The 16,594-nt window shown below is 63.4% G+C and overlaps 1 protein-coding gene across 3 annotated transcripts; it reads left to right on the top strand.

The window, feature by feature from the left end:
- The first annotated feature begins 2,605 nt into the window (after window positions 1-2,605).
- On the top strand, window positions 2,606-14,696 carry TBKBP1 (TBK1 binding protein 1). Of its 3 annotated transcripts, none has more exons than XM_085211215.1 (11): window positions 2,606-2,758; window positions 3,729-3,936; window positions 4,854-5,090; window positions 5,158-5,280; window positions 5,360-5,464; window positions 6,663-6,813; window positions 6,887-7,047; window positions 7,126-7,175; window positions 12,144-12,262; window positions 12,797-13,524; window positions 13,765-14,696. In XM_085211215.1, the coding sequence occupies exons 3-11, from the start codon at window positions 4,869-4,871 to the stop codon at window positions 13,891-13,893; spliced, it is 1,788 nt and encodes a 595-aa protein (XP_085067341.1). In that variant the 5' UTR covers window positions 2,606-2,758; window positions 3,729-3,936; window positions 4,854-4,868; the 3' UTR covers window positions 13,894-14,696. The 3 variants fall into 3 exon arrangements, with proteins under 3 accessions (XP_085067341.1, XP_085067342.1, XP_085067343.1); XM_085211216.1 differs by having other exon boundaries at window positions 2,622-2,758; window positions 3,729-3,932; XM_085211217.1 differs by lacking the exons at window positions 2,606-2,758; window positions 3,729-3,936 and adding an exon at window positions 4,419-4,521 and having other exon boundaries at window positions 4,850-5,090.
- The last annotated feature ends 1,898 nt before the right edge of the window (window positions 14,697-16,594 follow it).

Genomic DNA, 16,594 nt, shown 5'->3' with positions numbered 1-16,594 from the left:
CTCTGCCTCAAGGCCAGGAGCTGAGCCTTGGTTTGGGGCTGGGCCTTGGTGCAGGGTCGGCCATAGGCCCTGCGGGGAGCAGAGCAGTGCTCAGCCTTCTGCTCCCAGAGGTGTGACCCACAGCCCCGCGTTGCTGCACGGGACTGGCAGCTCCCCTGTGAAGCTGCTGTGTTCCTGGGCTGAACGGTTTTTCATTTTCCAGTATGCAGCAGTGGTGAATTTCCTCGTGTCAGGGATGGAGGGCACGGGAGGAAAAGGTGCTGCCGTCAGCTGCTGAGGAGCGGCTTCCTGCCACAGAGTGTGATGGGAAGCAGCCGTGCTGCAAAACCTGGGCCCTGCTCTGCCAGGCTGGGAGAAACAGCCGTGGGCACCCGGAGCTGAGCAGGGGTGGATCTGCGAGGGAAATGGAGAGCTCTGGTGTCTCCCCAAGGGGCCGTGAGGGTAATGCCCCTCACCTGCCCCCACCAGAGGCAGCATGGATACTATGGAGCTGCACTGATGGAGACCCAACGCTGCCTTTCTCAGTGCTGCAGTGGCTTGCTGCACGCATGGATGCATCTTACACCTGGAGCTACGGATCAGGGGCAGCTCGGAACCATCCAGTGCAGCTCCTGAACCACTCTCAAGCATCCCTTCCACGGGGCCACCAGCGAGGCTCCGATCCCAGCGCTGTGCTGAGCAAAGCAGACAGAGCTCCACGCTCTGCTTCCACGCCAGGGCTGCTCTGCAGCCAGCACGGATCAACCAAGTGGAAAACGATCCGCGGCTTTCCGCTGTCAGCGGCCGTGCGGCAGGGCGATTAGGTTCTCTGCACGAGGATGCATCTGCACTGGCCTAACCTCACTGCTTAAAATAGCACTTCTCCCAGCGTGGCTGTGGCTGACAGCGTAAATCGAGTTTCATGTTCCTGTGCTAGCGTGGTGCGAGCGGGCAGAAAGCGAGGGGAGAGGTGGCTGCTCAGCCCCATCCCAGCACCCAGGTGGGGTTGGAGGCCCTGGGCTGCATTCCTGCAGCCCCCACCTCCTCCTCTGCACAATCGGGTGAGGATGCGCTGTTTTCTTTGCGTCGAAATTAACTTCCAACCTGACGGAAAACCTTAATTTGCACTTCAAAGCACTTTGCAGCAATCTGTGAGAATGAGCAGAGCCAGAGCAGAGCCAGAGCTGATGCTTGGGATTTTTTCCAGGCCTCGTTTGTGGCGCAGCCCAGCCCTGTGCCCCCCCTGCCCTCTGCTCCGTGCCCACTAGCAGTCCCACTTCTCTTGGCCGTGCTCCACCCTCCAAGCAGCTCCCGGACCCGATGTTATTGGTTCTGAAGTACCCAGCACTGTGCTCATATCTGCCTTCAGCCGTGAGGCTCCTGCTCTATCACCCTCCCCAAGACCCTCTGATGCAGGGCGGGGGTCCGGCCGTGTGCCAGCAGCTCCCCTCCTGCGCCGGCAGCCAAACTCCAAGTGACGTCTGCTGAATCACCGCCGCTCCCGGCACGTCGCCATCCCAGTGATGATGCAGCTGCTCTATACATAGCCTGGGGGTCTGCATCGGGGTGTGGGGCCGGACCTGCAGCAGTGCCAATGCCAGGTGCTCCTTGTGGGGCCGGAGCTGCACGCTCAGCCTGAAGTCCACGCTGCCCTCGCATCAACGCCTCTCCCTCAGCCCGGCATGAGCTGCAGCAGATGGTGGAGATGGTGGAGACGGGGATCATTCTGTGCTGACATCTCCATCTTTCCTCCGTTGCAAGCACCTGAACAGGAGTGAAGTCAACCAAGTCATGAGCTGGGATGCAGCTTCTGGGCTCTATCTCCCATGTAGGATCATGGGATGAAGCCTCGATGGGGATGCACGTGTCTTTGGGGGCAGTGCCAGGGCTCTGTCCGTGCAGTGCTGTCTGTCCGTGCAGTGCTGTCTGTCCGTGCAGTGCCACAGCTCTGTCCACTCAGTGTTGTGTGTCTGTCAGTGCAATGCCGTCCATGCAATGCCGGGGCTCTGTCCAGGCAGTGCTGTCTGTCCGTGCAGTGCTGTCTGTCTGTCCGTGCAGTGCTGTCTGTGCAGTGCCGTGTCTCTCTCCAGCTGCTCCCTGTCTCTCTGACCGCCGGGCTGCTGTTGCCCCCCACTCCCCACCCGGCCGTTGCCCCGCAGCCGAACGCAGAGCATCTGTTAATAAACCACGAGCAGCAACGTAGGGGAAAAGAAAAAAATAAAATAAAACAACCAACAAACCACCACCAACAACAAAAAAAACCCCATCCGTATTTCCGTCATGGAAGCGGCTCCGAGAGAACAATTCAGGGAATAAAATGTTCTCCCCGCCCCCACCGCGCACGGCTGCGGCTCGGCTCAGCCTTCGGCCCCACCGCCCCGTGCGGACGGGGATGGAGAGGAGCCCCCCGAGGGGCTGCCCCGGCTCCGCTCCCACCCGGCTGCGTGGGGCGCTGCCCCGCTGGGGGTCGGCGTCGGGGGCGGCCCGGAGCCGAGCCGGACGGACGGACGGACGGACACGGGTCGGGGCGGTACCGGCGCGGCCCGGGGGGAGGGCGCTGGCGGCCGCCCGGTGCCCACGTGGTTTCGCGGTGTCTCCGGAGCGGAAGAAACGGCGGTCGGGGCCGGGGCTGCGGCGGGGGCGGCGGGGACCGGGGCGGGACCGACACCGGGGCCGGGGGGAAGGGAAAGGAACGGAAGGAGCCGCAGCCCGGCGGGCGCCGCAGCGCAGCGCATCCCGGTGCAGCGCAGCGCATCCCGTGCGTCGCCGCGCAGCGCCGGTGAGTGCGGGCCCTGGGCCGGGGGCGGGCGATGCGGGAGGGAACCGGGCTCCCCCCTCTGCCCGGCGGCTCCCGGCCTCCTCCGACCCGTTCCTGCCGCCTTTACCGTTGCCGTTCCCGTTGCCGTCCCTCCCCCGGCCCGGCCCCCTCCCGTTCCGGCCCCTTTTCCATCCCCGCCGCCATCCTCGCCCGCCTCCCCACCCCCGGCCCCTCTTTGTCCCCGGCGCTGCTCATCCCGGCCCCTCTGCGCCTTTGTCCCCGTCTCCATCCCCGCCGCTCCCGGCCCATCCCGGGCCCCGTTCCAGCCCCCCCCCGCCCCGCTGCCGTGCGCGCTCCCCGAGGCCGCGGTGGACGGGGGGAGGGGGGGTCCGGGGCAGCATCAGGGCGGGGGGCTCTGGGGGTCTCCGGGCCTCCCGCGGCCTCGCGTGCACGCACGTGTGCCCCGCAGCCTCGTGCCCCGCCGTGCTCCCCGTGCTGCCCCCGGGGCCCTCCGGAGCACCGCCCGCGGGAGCTGGGCGCACGCTGCTGTACGCCTTGCACGCCCATTTGCATGCCGCTTTGTGCACTCCCATTTGCACGTTGCTTTGCATGTCCATTTGCATGTCCGTTCACAACCCCCTTCTGCACACCCCCTTCGTGCTAACTTGGAGCCGTGGAGCCTCCAGCCCCAGTGCAACGGGCAGAGATGGGCACTGGGCCCCCCTGCCCAGCACTGTCCCATCCCCAATCCCATCCCCACTCCCTGTTCCCCCCTTCCCATCTCCATTCCCATCCCCGTTCCCCCATCCTTATTCCAATCCCCATTCCCCCATTCCCATCCCCATCCCTATTCCCTCATTCCCATCCCCACCCCCATTCCCACATTCCCCCATTTCCATCCCCATTCCCATCCCCATTCTGCCATTCCCCCATCCCCATTCCTCCGTGGTCCCATCCCCCCCCCACAGCCCCATTTTCCATCTCTTTCCAGGAAGGGCTGACCACTGGGAATTAGGAGGCAGCAACAGCAGCGTGGAACCCCACAAACTCCCTCTGTGGTCCCCAGAACCCAATGCCTGCTGTGCTGCCTCCTGCTGAGCCCCCACTGCCCCCCACCCTCACCTGAGCCCTGGCACTGTGCCGCAGCCCTGCCCAGCCTGCATCACCTCGCCCCGCTCACGGGGCCCACTGCAAGGCAAGTGGTGGTTCGGGGGGGTCCTGCTGGGGGGTCTGGGGGAAACTGAGTCACAGGAGGGCCAGGCAGGGGGCTCAGCACCCCAATGGGAAGCTTGGCATGTACCCATCCAGCCCTCCCGGGGTCTCGCTTTGAGGGAGCCCCCAGGGAATTTTGCACGTTTTTGTGCATGCCTCAGTTTCCCCACGGGGAAATGATGATGCCTGAGTTGGGGGGCGGGGGGGGAGCCCTGTCCCTCCATCACTATCTGGGGGGTGATTTAAAGCCCTGATGGTGATGCGGGACTGCAGTGCCGGGGGTTTGTCTGCATTTCGTGCCCCTCATCCCATCAGAGGCTGCACGATCCCCACCCCCCACCCCAAGGCAGCCCACGACCCCAGGAGCTGCGGTGTGGAGCAGTCAGTGTCCCCCCTCCCCCAGCTCTGGGAGGGGTTGAGTGGCCGGGTTTGGCCTCAGGCTGTCCCCGCCGCACCCTGCAGCGCTCGCTTCCCGTTCCTGCCTGCTGCCATGAATTATTTGTGTGGCCGCAGCTCCCGGATGAGGCCGGGACGGGGCGAGCTGCGGGCACACGTCCTCCATCCCCGTGCTGGTATATAGGGCAGCGCTGCTCCGGGTGTGTGGGAGGGTGGGAAGCAGCTCGCGTGCGTCGCGAGGTGGGAGTCGGCGGCACCGGCCTCTATTTCTGGCACTCAGCTCCTTGGGGGGCTTTGGGAAAGTCACCACGGTCGGTCCCCCCCCCCCCCGGGGATGCTCACTGCCACCCCAGCTCCATGATGCTGATGCTCTGCAGGCTGCTGGGACACCTCTGTTCCCATTCATTGTGGGGTGGCAGGCAGCTGCCGTCCCCTCCCTGCTGCTTGGTGGCACTGGGGGTGCCAAGGGGCTGCGTCCCCCTCCATCTCACCGTGTTCCCCCAGGCAGAACTCACACTGTGCCATGGATTCCATGTTCGAGGACGACATCAGCATCCTGACACCAGAGGCTTTGGGGCCGGATGAAGACTGGCTGGACAGCCCCAACACCGACCTCTCGGGGGAGATGTGCTCCGCGTCCCATTTCGCCCTCATCACCGCATACGATGACATCAAGAACCGCCTGAGCGGGCTGGAGAGGGAGAACTCCACGCTCAAACGGCGCCTGAAGATGTATGAGGTCAAGGTGAGAGCTTTGGGGTGGGGCTGAGGGGGGGGTCTCAGGGCCGGGGTCCCGCTGACGCTCTGTGCAGTGCCCGCTGCTCGGTGAGTTCGGTGAGGAGCACATCTTCTCCATCTATGAGGCCAAGGAGACGTCGCTGCTCAAGAGTGAGAAGGCATCGCTGCAGCAGCAGCTCAACCAGTTCCAGCACGAGGTGTGTTGGGGGGGGGGGGGGTACTGGGAGTTTTGGAGGTTCCTTGGATGGGTGTTGAGCCCCCCGCCCTGTCCTGCAGCTGGAGAAGAGCAAGGAGCGCGAGGAGCAGCTGGATGAGATGATCCAGGCTTACGAGAAGCTGTGTGTGGAGAAGGCAGACCTGGAGTCAGAGCTGGGTGAAATGGTGGGCATCGTGGGGATGGCATCGTGGGGATGGCATCATGGGGATGGCACTGTGGGGATGGCATTGTAGGGATGGCATCGTGGGGATGGCATCGTGGGGATGGCATTGTAGGGATGGCATTGTAGGGATGGCACTGTGGGGATGGCATTGTAGGGATGGCATTGTAGGGATGGCACTGTGGGGATGGCACTGTGGGGATGGCATTGTAGGGATGGCATTGTAGGGATGGCACTGTGGGGATGGCACTGTGGGGATGGCATTGTAGGGATGGCATTGTAGGGATGGCACTGTGGGGATGGCACTGTGGGGATGGCATTGTAGGGATGGCATTGTAGGGATGGCACTGTGGGGATGGCACTGTGGGGATGGCATCGTGGAGATGGCACTGTGGGGATGGCATTGTAGGGATGGCATTGTAGGGATGGCACTGTGGGGATGGCACTGTGGGGATGGCACTGTAGGGATGGCATTGTGGGGATGGCATTGTGGGGATGGCATCGGGGGATGGCATCATGGGGATGGCACTGTGGGGATGGCACTGTGGGGATGGCACTGTAGGGATGGCACTGTGGGGATGGCATTGTAGGGATGGCACTGTGGGGATGGCACTGTGGGGATGGCATTGTGGGGATGGCATTGTGGGGATGGCACTGTGGGGATGGCATCGTGGGGATGGCATTGTGGGGATGGCACTGTGGGGATGGCACTGTGGGGATGGCATTGTGGGGATGGCATCGTGGGGATGGCATTGTGGGGATGGCACTGTGGGGATGGCACTGTGGGGATGGCACTGTAGGGATGGCACTGTAGGGATGGCACTGTGGAGAAGGCATCGTGGGGCTTCAGGGTCCCCTTCCCCGGCTGACAAATCCACTCCTGTCCCAGTGACCTGCGGTGGCCATTGGTGACACAGCTGTGGCTTGAGGGGGGCTGCAGTGACACAGGGCTGGGGGCTCATGGGGTGTCCATGTAGTTCTGGGGCCGTGTTGGGGTTTTTATCCCTGCTGTGCCCAGCCGTGCTCCCAGCTGCATGTCCCCACTATAGCACCCTGCGCTTGGGTTCGGTGCAGGGCACGCAATGGTCCGCAAACCCCACAGTGCTGCCCTGCCCCGGGGACAGCATCTCACCTCCAGCTGACGTGGGTCAGGATGAGGCAGGGGGCAATGGGGCTCACCCCTGTGTCCCCCCCCCTGGCAGCGGGCGCTGGTGGAGACGCACCTGAGCCGCATCCGGAGCCTGGAGCAGCAGCTGCGGCAGCGTGAGACAAACCCTTTCCCTGGGGTTGGTCCACTGCCTGGCCAGGAGGTGCCTTTTCTCTCCCTGCACCCCAACCCCGGCCTCAGCCACGGTGAGCTGCCCCCCACCCTCTCCCTCAACATCACTCTGTGCCTTTGGGGCTGAGAAATGCTCCGTGCCCGCAGTGCTGGAGCGCCCCGGGGGGTGGCCGAGCCGCGGGCTGGAGGCTGAGCTGGAGGCAGCACGGCAGGATGCTCAGCGTGCACAGCACCGTGAGGAGCACCTGAAGGCTGAGTGTGAGCGGCTGCAGCTGGAGCTGAAGCACCTGCAGGACAGCCGCCAGCAGGTAGGGACTGGTGGGCTGCAGCCCCCTGGGGGGTGAGGGGGGAGTGGGAGCTGACGGTGCACCCCATCCCATCCCCAGGAGCAGTCAGAGCGGGACATGGCCTGGGTGAAGAAAATGGGCGATGACCAGTAAGTGTCTGTAGGGTACTGGGATGGGATGGATGGGATGGAATATAATGGGATGAGATGATGGGATGTGACGGGATGGTGGGATGCAATGGGATGGGATGGAATATAATGGGATGATGGAATGGGATGGGATGCTATGATGGGTCGCACTGTGATGGGGTAGATGGGGTGGGATGGGATGAGATGGGGCACAATGATGGGATGTAATGGGATGGGACACGAGGATGGGATGTAATGGGATGGATAGGATGGGATGCCGTGTGACGGAATGGGATGGATGGGATGCAGTGGGATGGGACAGAGGGGATGGGATGAGCTGTGATGCAAAGGGATGAGCTGTGATGCAAAGGGATGCAGTGTTTGGGATGAGCTGTGATGCAAAGGGATGAGCTGTGATGCAGTGCAATGGGATGAGCTGTGATGCAAAGGGATGCAGTGTTTGGGATGAGTTGCAATGCAATGGAATGTGATGCAGTGGGATGGGATGGATGGGATGGGGGCTCATGGGATGCCTGCTCCACGTGGACCCCCTCTGCCCCATCACCTCCCTGTGGGCAGGGCTGGGGGTGCTGCCCCTCCTCCCTTTTTCCCCCTCCTCTTTCGGGGCTCCGTGCGGGGCGGGGGCTGCGCCGTGCGGGGAGCGGGCGCTGCCTGCAGAGGGCGCTGCTGCCGCGCTGCACCGCACAGCACCGCACGGCGCGGAGCCCCATCAGCGCCCCACGCGTGGCGGCCCCGCTCTCCCTGTGCCGTCTCGGGGCGCTGGGACGTGGGGGGGGGGGGAGGTTGGTAGCTTTGCTTCCGTCCCCCCCCGGGCAGTGACGGATTGGGCCGCACCTCACATTGCATCTCCCTGGGCGCGTGGGGCCGCGCGGAGCTGTGGACAGATCGGAGCTGACGTTCAGGGCGCGGGGTGGGAAGGTGCCGTATTTCCCCCCCCTTCCTTTTTCTCGCCCCGACGGATGCTTTTGCTGTTTCTGCTCTCCGATCTGTACTGAGTTCCACCCCCCCACACCCTTTCCCGAGCACCCCCAGGCCTTCCCCATTCATTCACTTCAGGTTTGCAAAGCTCAGCCCCGCTGTGCCTGCGGACCCCCCGCGCACAGCCCCCCTCCAACAGCCCCACGCTCCATTTAGCAGCCGTTCTCTGCTCGGGATGGGGAAACTGAGGCACCACCAACCCCGCACCCCACACCAACCCCCTCTCCCAGGGCAGAGCCCCTTCCCCAGCGCTGCGCTTCGTCCTCCCTGGAGCCTTCTTTTCTTGTAAATAAGGCCCTTTTTGGTAACTGCCCCTTTCCACTTTTCGGCGCTCTCTGCGCCTTCCATCTCCGGGTGACTTCTCTTTCTTTCTTTCTCCAGATGAGTCAGCCTGCCTCTGTAGTGCAGCCGCAAGGGCAGCAGGGTTGGGGTTTGACTCACACCCCCCCCATGGCAGCGCTGCCTTTTGTTGTGGGGGCGATGGCCGCTGCCCCACCTGCTCCTTTTTGGGGCTGAAAAGCTTTTTGTGCCAATTCCCAGCGCGGCACTGCGAAGCTCTGCACCTGCACTGCTGTGGATGGGAGTGCTGATGGCTTTTTCCTTTTTTCCCTGAGTTTTACTCATTTTTTGCCCCTCGTTGGCTGTTCCCACAAAGGGTTCTTTCTCCGTTGGGGCTGCAAGATCCCAATGCACACGAAGGGAGGAGAGGAGGGGTTGTTGCAGGGTCTTTTCTGGTTGAGATCTCCAACAGTGGCAATGCTGCAAACCATGGGTATGTCCTGCCCTCCTGTGCCACTTTTTGGTGGGATTTTGTGGCTTGTAGTGGGATTTTATGGCTAGTAGTGCATCTCAAGGAATCCACCCCATGGTTCCCTTGGTGCACAGGGTCGTGGTGGCGCTTCAGGGACATCCCCAGCCCCTCTGTTTTGCTGTGCCCTCGTGCACCACCCCATGTCACCCCCTGCACATGGCACAGGGAGCACCCCCAGCCTGGTAGGCATTGGGGTGATGCAGGAGGGTGAGCCCCAAGGAGCAGCTCCAGTGCTGGGGGGGCGTGAAGGGAGGCAGAACGGCTGCCTCCCCCCCGCCCCCCCTTCAGCCCTTTGCATGCTCTCCCCCTGCCCACCCTCTGCCCACACGCAGATAGCAGATAAGCTGTGGTTTGTGCTTTCATTTAAGGACTGGCTCTTGTTTACCGGGTGCGGGGTCACTTCCCCCCCATGCAGCCACAGGTCCCACACTGAGGACAACCCCCCCCCACACCCCAACAAGCTTGTTGCTTGGGCAGGGGGCTGTACCCCACTTCTGCTGCAGCACTGGGGGAGGGAGGGGGGCTGCAGGGAGGAGCCCCCACTGCTGGTGCTGGCGCTGGGGGGGCCCTGTGGTTGGGGCACAGTGCGATGTGGTTGACATCTCCTTGAGTGTCAACTGCACTGCGGGGTGAAGCGACGCAGGCAGCTCCCTCTGCAGCCCCTGTTCTTTTGGGGCTGGGGGGCCTCGGGTTGTGCCCCACAGGACCCCCAGAGCTTCCTCTGGGGGGTGAACCAAGGGGGGGAAGCTGCACCTCAGAAATAGGTGCTGGTTTTGTTTTGAACGAGCTGTGCCTCCCCCCGTAAATTGGGCACTTATACCGAGGGGGAGCAATGGGGGGGGTCCATCAATCCCTACCCTCCCAGCAGAGCACAGCCACCCCCTGCCATCCCGCTGTGCTCCCACCGCTTGTCCCCAGCCCCCCCAGGCTGTGCCATTGCTCTGGGCTCACAAGAGACCCAGAAGTGACCGGGGGGGGGCAGGGGGCACTTTGGTGCTGCCAGGAGCCCCGCAGGATCCTGGCACAGCAGCGGTGCTCCCCGACACTTTCGGGGCTGTGGGCGGCTGAGTTTTCAGCAGCTGTTTTGTTCTCACGTCTTATCTGCAGTTACGTATCAAATGCCACATTTTATCCTGAAACAGCGATTTTTTTTTTGGGGGGGGGGGGTTGGGGGGAAGGCGGGAGGGGTGGAAGCTTGCACCAACCCTCTCCAAAAACTCCTGGCTCCTGGAGGAACCCACCGTGCCGCTCGCTGCCCTCACCCCACCGCATTGCCTGGTGTGGGGTCGGTGTGGGGCTGGGGGCTGCTCCTCACCCCACTCCCCCCCCCCCAGCCCCCCTTCTGTGCACTCCTCCGCCCCAACGTTGTGGTTTTCACGCTTCCTCCCTGTGCTGCAGAGGCTCTGGGGTGGCCCCGGGGTGCTCCGCTCGGCCAAAATCCGGCAGTGGGGCTTCAGCTGCCCCCCCCCGTCCCCCCCTCTTCCCCCTCAACCCCACTGTGGGGTGCGGTGCAGTGTGGGGCTCTGTGGGTTGCAGCTTGTGGTGCGGGCACTGATGGATCTCAGTGTGTCACGGGGGGAAACTGAGGCACGGGCTGACGCTGGGAGGATGGAGCTGTGCTCCTTGGGGAGCACACGATGCTCATGGGGTGTGGGGGGATGTGGGGCTCACAGCTGGTGGTGCTGAATGAAGTGTGGGTGAGGTGGGGCGGGAAATGTCCTGCTTGGTCCCCCCGGTGACAACCAGCAGAGCCATGGAACCACTGGGGACGTGAGTGACATGGGGACCCAGTGGGGCAGCTGGGGAGCTCTTCTTGTCCTTTTCCTACTGCCTTTTTCCTTTTCCATTTCCTTTCCATTTCTTCTTTTCCTTTTTTTTTTCCTTTCCATTTCTTTCCTCCTTTCCTTTCCTATCCTTTTCCTTTCTCTTTCCCCTTTCCTTTCCCCTTTCCTTTCCCCTTTCCTTTCCCCTTTCCTTTCCCCTTTCCTTTCCCCTTTCCTTTCCCCTTTCTTTTCCCCTTTCCTTTCCCCTTTCCTTTCCCCTTCCCTTTCCCCTTCCCTTTCCCCTTTCCCCTTTCCTTTCCCCTTTCTTTTCCCCTTTCCTTTCCCCTTTCTTTTCCCCTTTCCTTTCTCCTTTCTTTTCCCCTTTCCCCTTTCTTGTCCCCTTTCCTTTCCCTTTCCTTTCCCCTTTCTTTTCCCCTTTCCTTTCCCCTTTCTTTTCCCCTTTCCTTTCCCCTTTCTTTTCCCCTTTCCTTTCCCCTTTCCTTTCCCCTTCCCTTTCCCCTTTCCCCTTTCCTTTCCCCTTTCCTTTCCCCTTTCCTTTCCCCTTTCCTTTCCCCTTTCTTTTCCCCTTTCCTTTCCCCTTTCTTTTCCCCTTTCCTTTCCCCTTTCCTTTCCCCTTCCCTTTCCCCTTTCCCCTTTCCTTTCCCCTTTCCTTTCCCCTTTCCTTTCCCCTTTCCTTTCCCCTTTCTTTTCCCCTTTCCTTTCCCCTTCCCTTTCCCCTTTCTTTTCCCCTTTCCTTTCCCCTTTCCTTTCCCCTTTCCTTTCCCCTTTCTTTTCCCCTTTCCTTTCCCCTTTCCTTTCCCCTTTCTTCCCCTTTCTTTTCCCCTTTCCTTTCCCCTTTCCCCTTGCAATTCACTTCCTTCCCCCTTTCCTTTCCTATTTACTTTCCCATTTCCTTTTCCCTTTCCTTTTCTCTTCCCCTCCCCTTCCTCTCCCCTTCCTCTCCCCCCTTCTTCCCCTCTTTCCCCCTTCTCTCTTTCCCCCACAACAACCTCACAGTCCAGCAGCACAGGGCAGCCCTGTCGGCTGCAGTTACACACAGCAGCTCCCAGTCCCCGCGGTGTCACAGCAGCTCACGTCACCTTGCTGGGCTCACCGAGCCTGACAGCCCCGCGGGTACCACGGGAGATGGGTTCTCCCTTCACATCACCACAGAGAATCTGTTTTTTTAACAGCGACACCCAACTTGAGGAAGATCTGATGACTTTGGCAGGGCCTTTGGAAAGCTGTTGGGAAGCGCCGTGTCCGTGCTCCTGTTTCTCCCAGCACCTGGGGCAGCAATGCATGGCCGTAACTTTTCCCTTTTGAGTGAAGAAGTCCAAGTTTGGGGGAGTTTGGGCACGCCTGGTGCCAGGAGGGCCATGCATTGCCCTGTGTGACACTCTGTCCTTGACACAGGGTGAACCTGGCGCTGGCCTACACGGAGCTGACAGAGGAGCTGTGCCGCCTGCGGAACCTCAGCTCCCTGCAGAGCCAGATCCTCCGTGCACTGCTGCAGGAGAAGAGCCTCAATGGTGGTAAGGAGGGCGGCAGCCTGGGGTAATGGGGCTGTAAGAAACAGAGAGCTGGCTGCCCTCATCCCGGGGTTGGTGCAGAGCTCCTGCATGCGTCCGTCCCATGAGCGTCCCTCCTGAGTGCCCATCCTGTAAGCATCCATCCTATGAGCCCCACTCCTCGGGACTGCCACCCTATGGGCATCCATCCCAGAGGCATCCCTCCTGCTCGGGCTCACCCTGTGAGCATCCCTCCTATGGGCATCCATCCTGTGGGCGTCGCTCCATCCCGTAGCCATCGCTCCATCCCATAGCCATCGCTCCATCCCGTAGCCATCGCTCCATCCCGTAGCCATCGCTCCATCCCGTAGCCATCGCTCCATCCCATAGCCATCGCTCCATCCCGTAGCCATCCATCCCAGGTGTGTCCCTCCTGGAAGTGCCATCCCACGGGCACCCCTCCTGCCAGGTCCCCCCGTGCCACCCAACACGCACAGGAGGAACGCTGCCCGCCTAACGGGGGTATTTCCTCCGCCCCCTCCCTCCTTCTCCCCGCAGGTCAGCGCCATTCTCCTCTGTCTCAGTGCCATTCCCCGGCCCAGCAGCGCCGCTCGCCCGCCCCGCAGTGCCCCTCGCCCGCCCCCGGCCGCCCTCCAGCCCCTCAATGCCAATCCCCGGCGCTGCAGCGGCGCTCACCGGCCCCTCAGTGCCAATCTCCAGCCCAGCAGCGCCGTTCACCCGCCCCAGGACCCTGCCAGTCTCCGGCCCAGCAGCGCCGTTCGCCCGTGCCCCCCTCCAGCCCCTCGCCCGCCCCGCAGCGCCGCTCCCCGGCCCCACCTCCGTGCCCATCCCCGGCGTCGGCGTCGCCGCACCGCCTGCCCGGCGAGAGGATGGAGCTGGGCTACGCCAAACCCTCCAGCCGCCACATCAAGGCCGGCTTCCAGGGCCGTCGCAGCTACTCGGAGGTGACCAACGTGGCCCCGTATCAGCAGAGCCGCGCGCTCTGGCTGCAGCCCGAAGCCTCCACGCTCCCCAAGCACCGGCCCTATGGTGAGGTGTACCTGGGGGGGGCGGGGGCACCGCTGAGCGCCCGGGAGCCCTTCGAGGAGCACCTGCGCTTTGAGAAGCAGTCGTCAGATGAGGAGGACTGGGCGGACCCCGGACCTCCCAGCCCCGAGGCCGGGGCCGTGCGCTGTGCGTCCTTCTGTGCCGGATTCCCCATCCCTGACCGGACGGCTGCTGCCTATGCCAGGGCTGAGCACGCCCAGTCCTGGCCCTCTATCAATGTAAGCGGGACCCCCACCCACCCCCGGGGTGCTGTGCGATGGGTGGAGGGTGGGTGGGGGGTCAGAGACCCCCGAACCTGCAGCATGCCTCAGTTTCTCCCATGGGTCTCCAGCCTGTGCCATGCAAGGGAGGGGGAGGGGGGGGTGATGGGGACGAGGGATGATGGGGACGAGGGATGATGGGGATGGGGCCTCGGCCCTGTGGGGTGGGTGGGCTCAGAGCAGCCCCTGTGCCCACAGCTGCTGCTGGAGACGGTGGACTCGGAGATCCGGAGCTGCCCGCTGTGCCAGCTGGCTTTCCCCATCGGTTACCCAGACGATGCTTTGATAAAGCACATCGACTCGCACCTGGAGAACAGCAAGATCTGAGGCTGCCCCCCACCCACGGGCTGCCCCCTCCCCGGACTTTGGATGCTGCATGAGAACTGGCGGAGCAGCACGGCTCCGAATTACCTCCAGGTGTGCAGCAGCTGTGGAAGGACCGAGCCCAGGGGAGCCACGTGCCCCCCGCGTGTAGGTGGGTTTCCCCGCTCGCCCCATCTCTGCATCCCAGGCACAGTTGGATGCTTCATCCGGGATGCTCAGGGCTGGGGCCGGGGACCCCCCCACACCCCGCACCGTCGGGTTTCTCTGCTTGATCTCAGGGAGGATTTGAGGGACCGGGTCCTGGATCCGGCCCCCAGACAGCAGTGAGGAGAGGGCTGCCCTCCCTGGGCTCCTGGGGTCAGAGTTGGTTCGGGGGGGGGGTGGGGGTGGGGGGCGTCTGCTTGTTCTGGCTCCCCCACCTCTTCCCACCGGTTCAAGCACCTTTCTGATCTTTTACATGAAAAGCATCCCCTCCCACCACCACCACCACCCCCCACTTCTCCCTTCTCCCCACAACGATGCTGCTGAGAAACAAAACCCGTATGGCCGCGGCGCAGCATGGCCGTCCCGCACCGCTGCACCGAGCCCCGCAGCCATCGGCCCCCCCGGCCCCCGCCCCACACCCCCCACGTTCGATCTACCTCAACTCCTCCGTGTGGCCCCCGATGCCGGGAGGGGGCACATGGCACCGTTCCCTCCCCCCTCTGCCCCATGCTGCATGTCCCCCTGTGCCGCACGCACCACCCCAGGGCACCCGGAGGGGCCGCAGTGCCACCGACCCCAATAAAACCCACACACTGCCGGGTGCCACTGCCGTCCCCTTCTCTTCTCGTCCCCACGTTGGAAGGGGGATGGGATGCAGTGTCCCCATGGGGTGCAGCTGGGGGTGAGAGGGTTTGGGGTGCCCGTTGTGTGTAACCTACAAACACGGCCCCGTTCCCAGCGCGGCGGTGATGTTTCAGGTTTCGTGCTGGGGCGGGCGAGAAGAAATAGGACAATGACAAAGAAACCCCAAACCGCCACCGCAGCCCCGGGGTGATGGCACAGCCAAACCCCAGCACTGCAGGGCCAAGCAACGTCGGGTCGCTGCCTTTTGGAGGGTCCCAATGCAGGGATTGGGGCCGTGGGGGGGCTTGTCCCAAATCAGAGAGCTATGAGTGTGTTGTGAAGCTCGCACCCTGAGCTGCTCACTGTGCTGAGCGTCACCGAGGTTTTTTTGGGGGTGGGGGGCACCTGGCAGGACCCCGCAGTGAGCTCTGCCCCGTTCCCGTGGCGTGGGATGGGCGGAGGGGTGAAAAAACTGCCTGCAGCCATTGGGAGAGCTCTGTGTGTGGGGTGGGGGCAGAGCGCAGAGGAAGCGGTGAGGTGCGGGGTGTGGAGTGGGGGCACGGGGGGGGAGGGGGGGGGTCCCCATAGCTCAGCATTGGGGTGACGGATGGGTTCGCACCTCCTTGGCATCGCCAGCGCCGATGCTTCTCCCTCTGTGTGTTTCTGTAGGGCCTACAGTAACCCTGTGTGCACAAAGGGTAAGGGAGATCCCTGGGTGGGGGGGAGGGAGGGGGGGGGGGGCTCAGCCAACTTGGTACCCCGCAGAGGTGTGCAAACAGAGCCAAACCGCCCCAAATTTGCCTTTTTTTGGGGGGGGGGGGGCAAACCGTGCCCGGCAGCAGAACGCATCTCTGTGATGAGTTCTTCATCCCCTCCCCGGGAGGTGCAGCAGGGAGGGGGGGGGGGGGGCAAGGGGGGGGAGAACCGGCTCTGCTCCCCACCGCCCGGGGCTGTGCGCGGAGCCGCGGCGATGGTGTGAAGCAGATACGGCTGTGGGAGCGCAGCAGCTGCGCGGTGTTATCGCCCCGATCTCTGCCGCTGCTGCTGCTTTGGGGGTGCGGGGGGGGGGCGAGGGGGGGGCAGAGCACCGGGATCCGGGGTTCAGGGAGCAGGATGGGATGTGGGGGGGGTCCCCAAAAAAAAGATTAAAGCTGGAAGGGGTGGGGGCTGATCCCTGCGCAAGGGGCGCGTTTGGTATCTGTGAGCTGATCGTCCCACGCAGCGGCGGTGCCCAAAGCTCCATCCCCGCTGCTCGATGCTGGGGCGGGGGGGGGGGGACCTGGGAGCACAGGGGATGCTTCCCCCCCCCCACACACCCATACACACACACCCCGTTCTCTCTTTTTGTGAAATCACGTGATAAATCCCCAGCGCGGCGGTGCCATCGCCGTTACTCATCCCATGGCCGCGTCCCCGGGGGCGGCTGCTGACTCAGCTGTGAGCCGGGGGGGTGGGAGGGGGGAGGTTGGGGACCCCCGCCCCATGGCGATGCTGCACCCCATCCCGAGCACCCACAGCTCCGAACACCTGGAGTGCGGTGTGTGAGACCCCCAGCGAGACCCTCCTTCACCCCACCCATCCCGTGCCTCAGTTTCCCCGCCCGATTTGGGCACAGATCCACCACGGGGTCCCCTTCCCCAGCAGTGCCCTTCAGTCCCAAATGTGCCCCCCCTGACCTCCCCCCCCCGCCATCCACACACATCCCCCAGCACTGCGCCGTCCCCGTAGGGACACCCCACAGGTATGCATGGCCCCATGCCATGCTCTGCGCCCCCCACCCCGTGCCCCCCCCAACCCCTCCACCCCACGGTGGGTCACGGCTCTGCGTTTCCTATGAAACAACTTTATTTTCCCATCAAAAACCCCCTCTTATTTT

This window comes from Meleagris gallopavo, chromosome 29, assembly GCF_905368555.1.
Source record: "Meleagris gallopavo chromosome 29, MGAL_WU_HG_1.1, whole genome shotgun sequence".
Lineage (NCBI taxonomy): Eukaryota > Metazoa > Chordata > Aves > Galliformes > Phasianidae > Meleagris > Meleagris gallopavo.
Note: the sequence above shows the minus strand (reverse complement) of the source record. Positions and strands in the feature narration are given on the sequence as shown.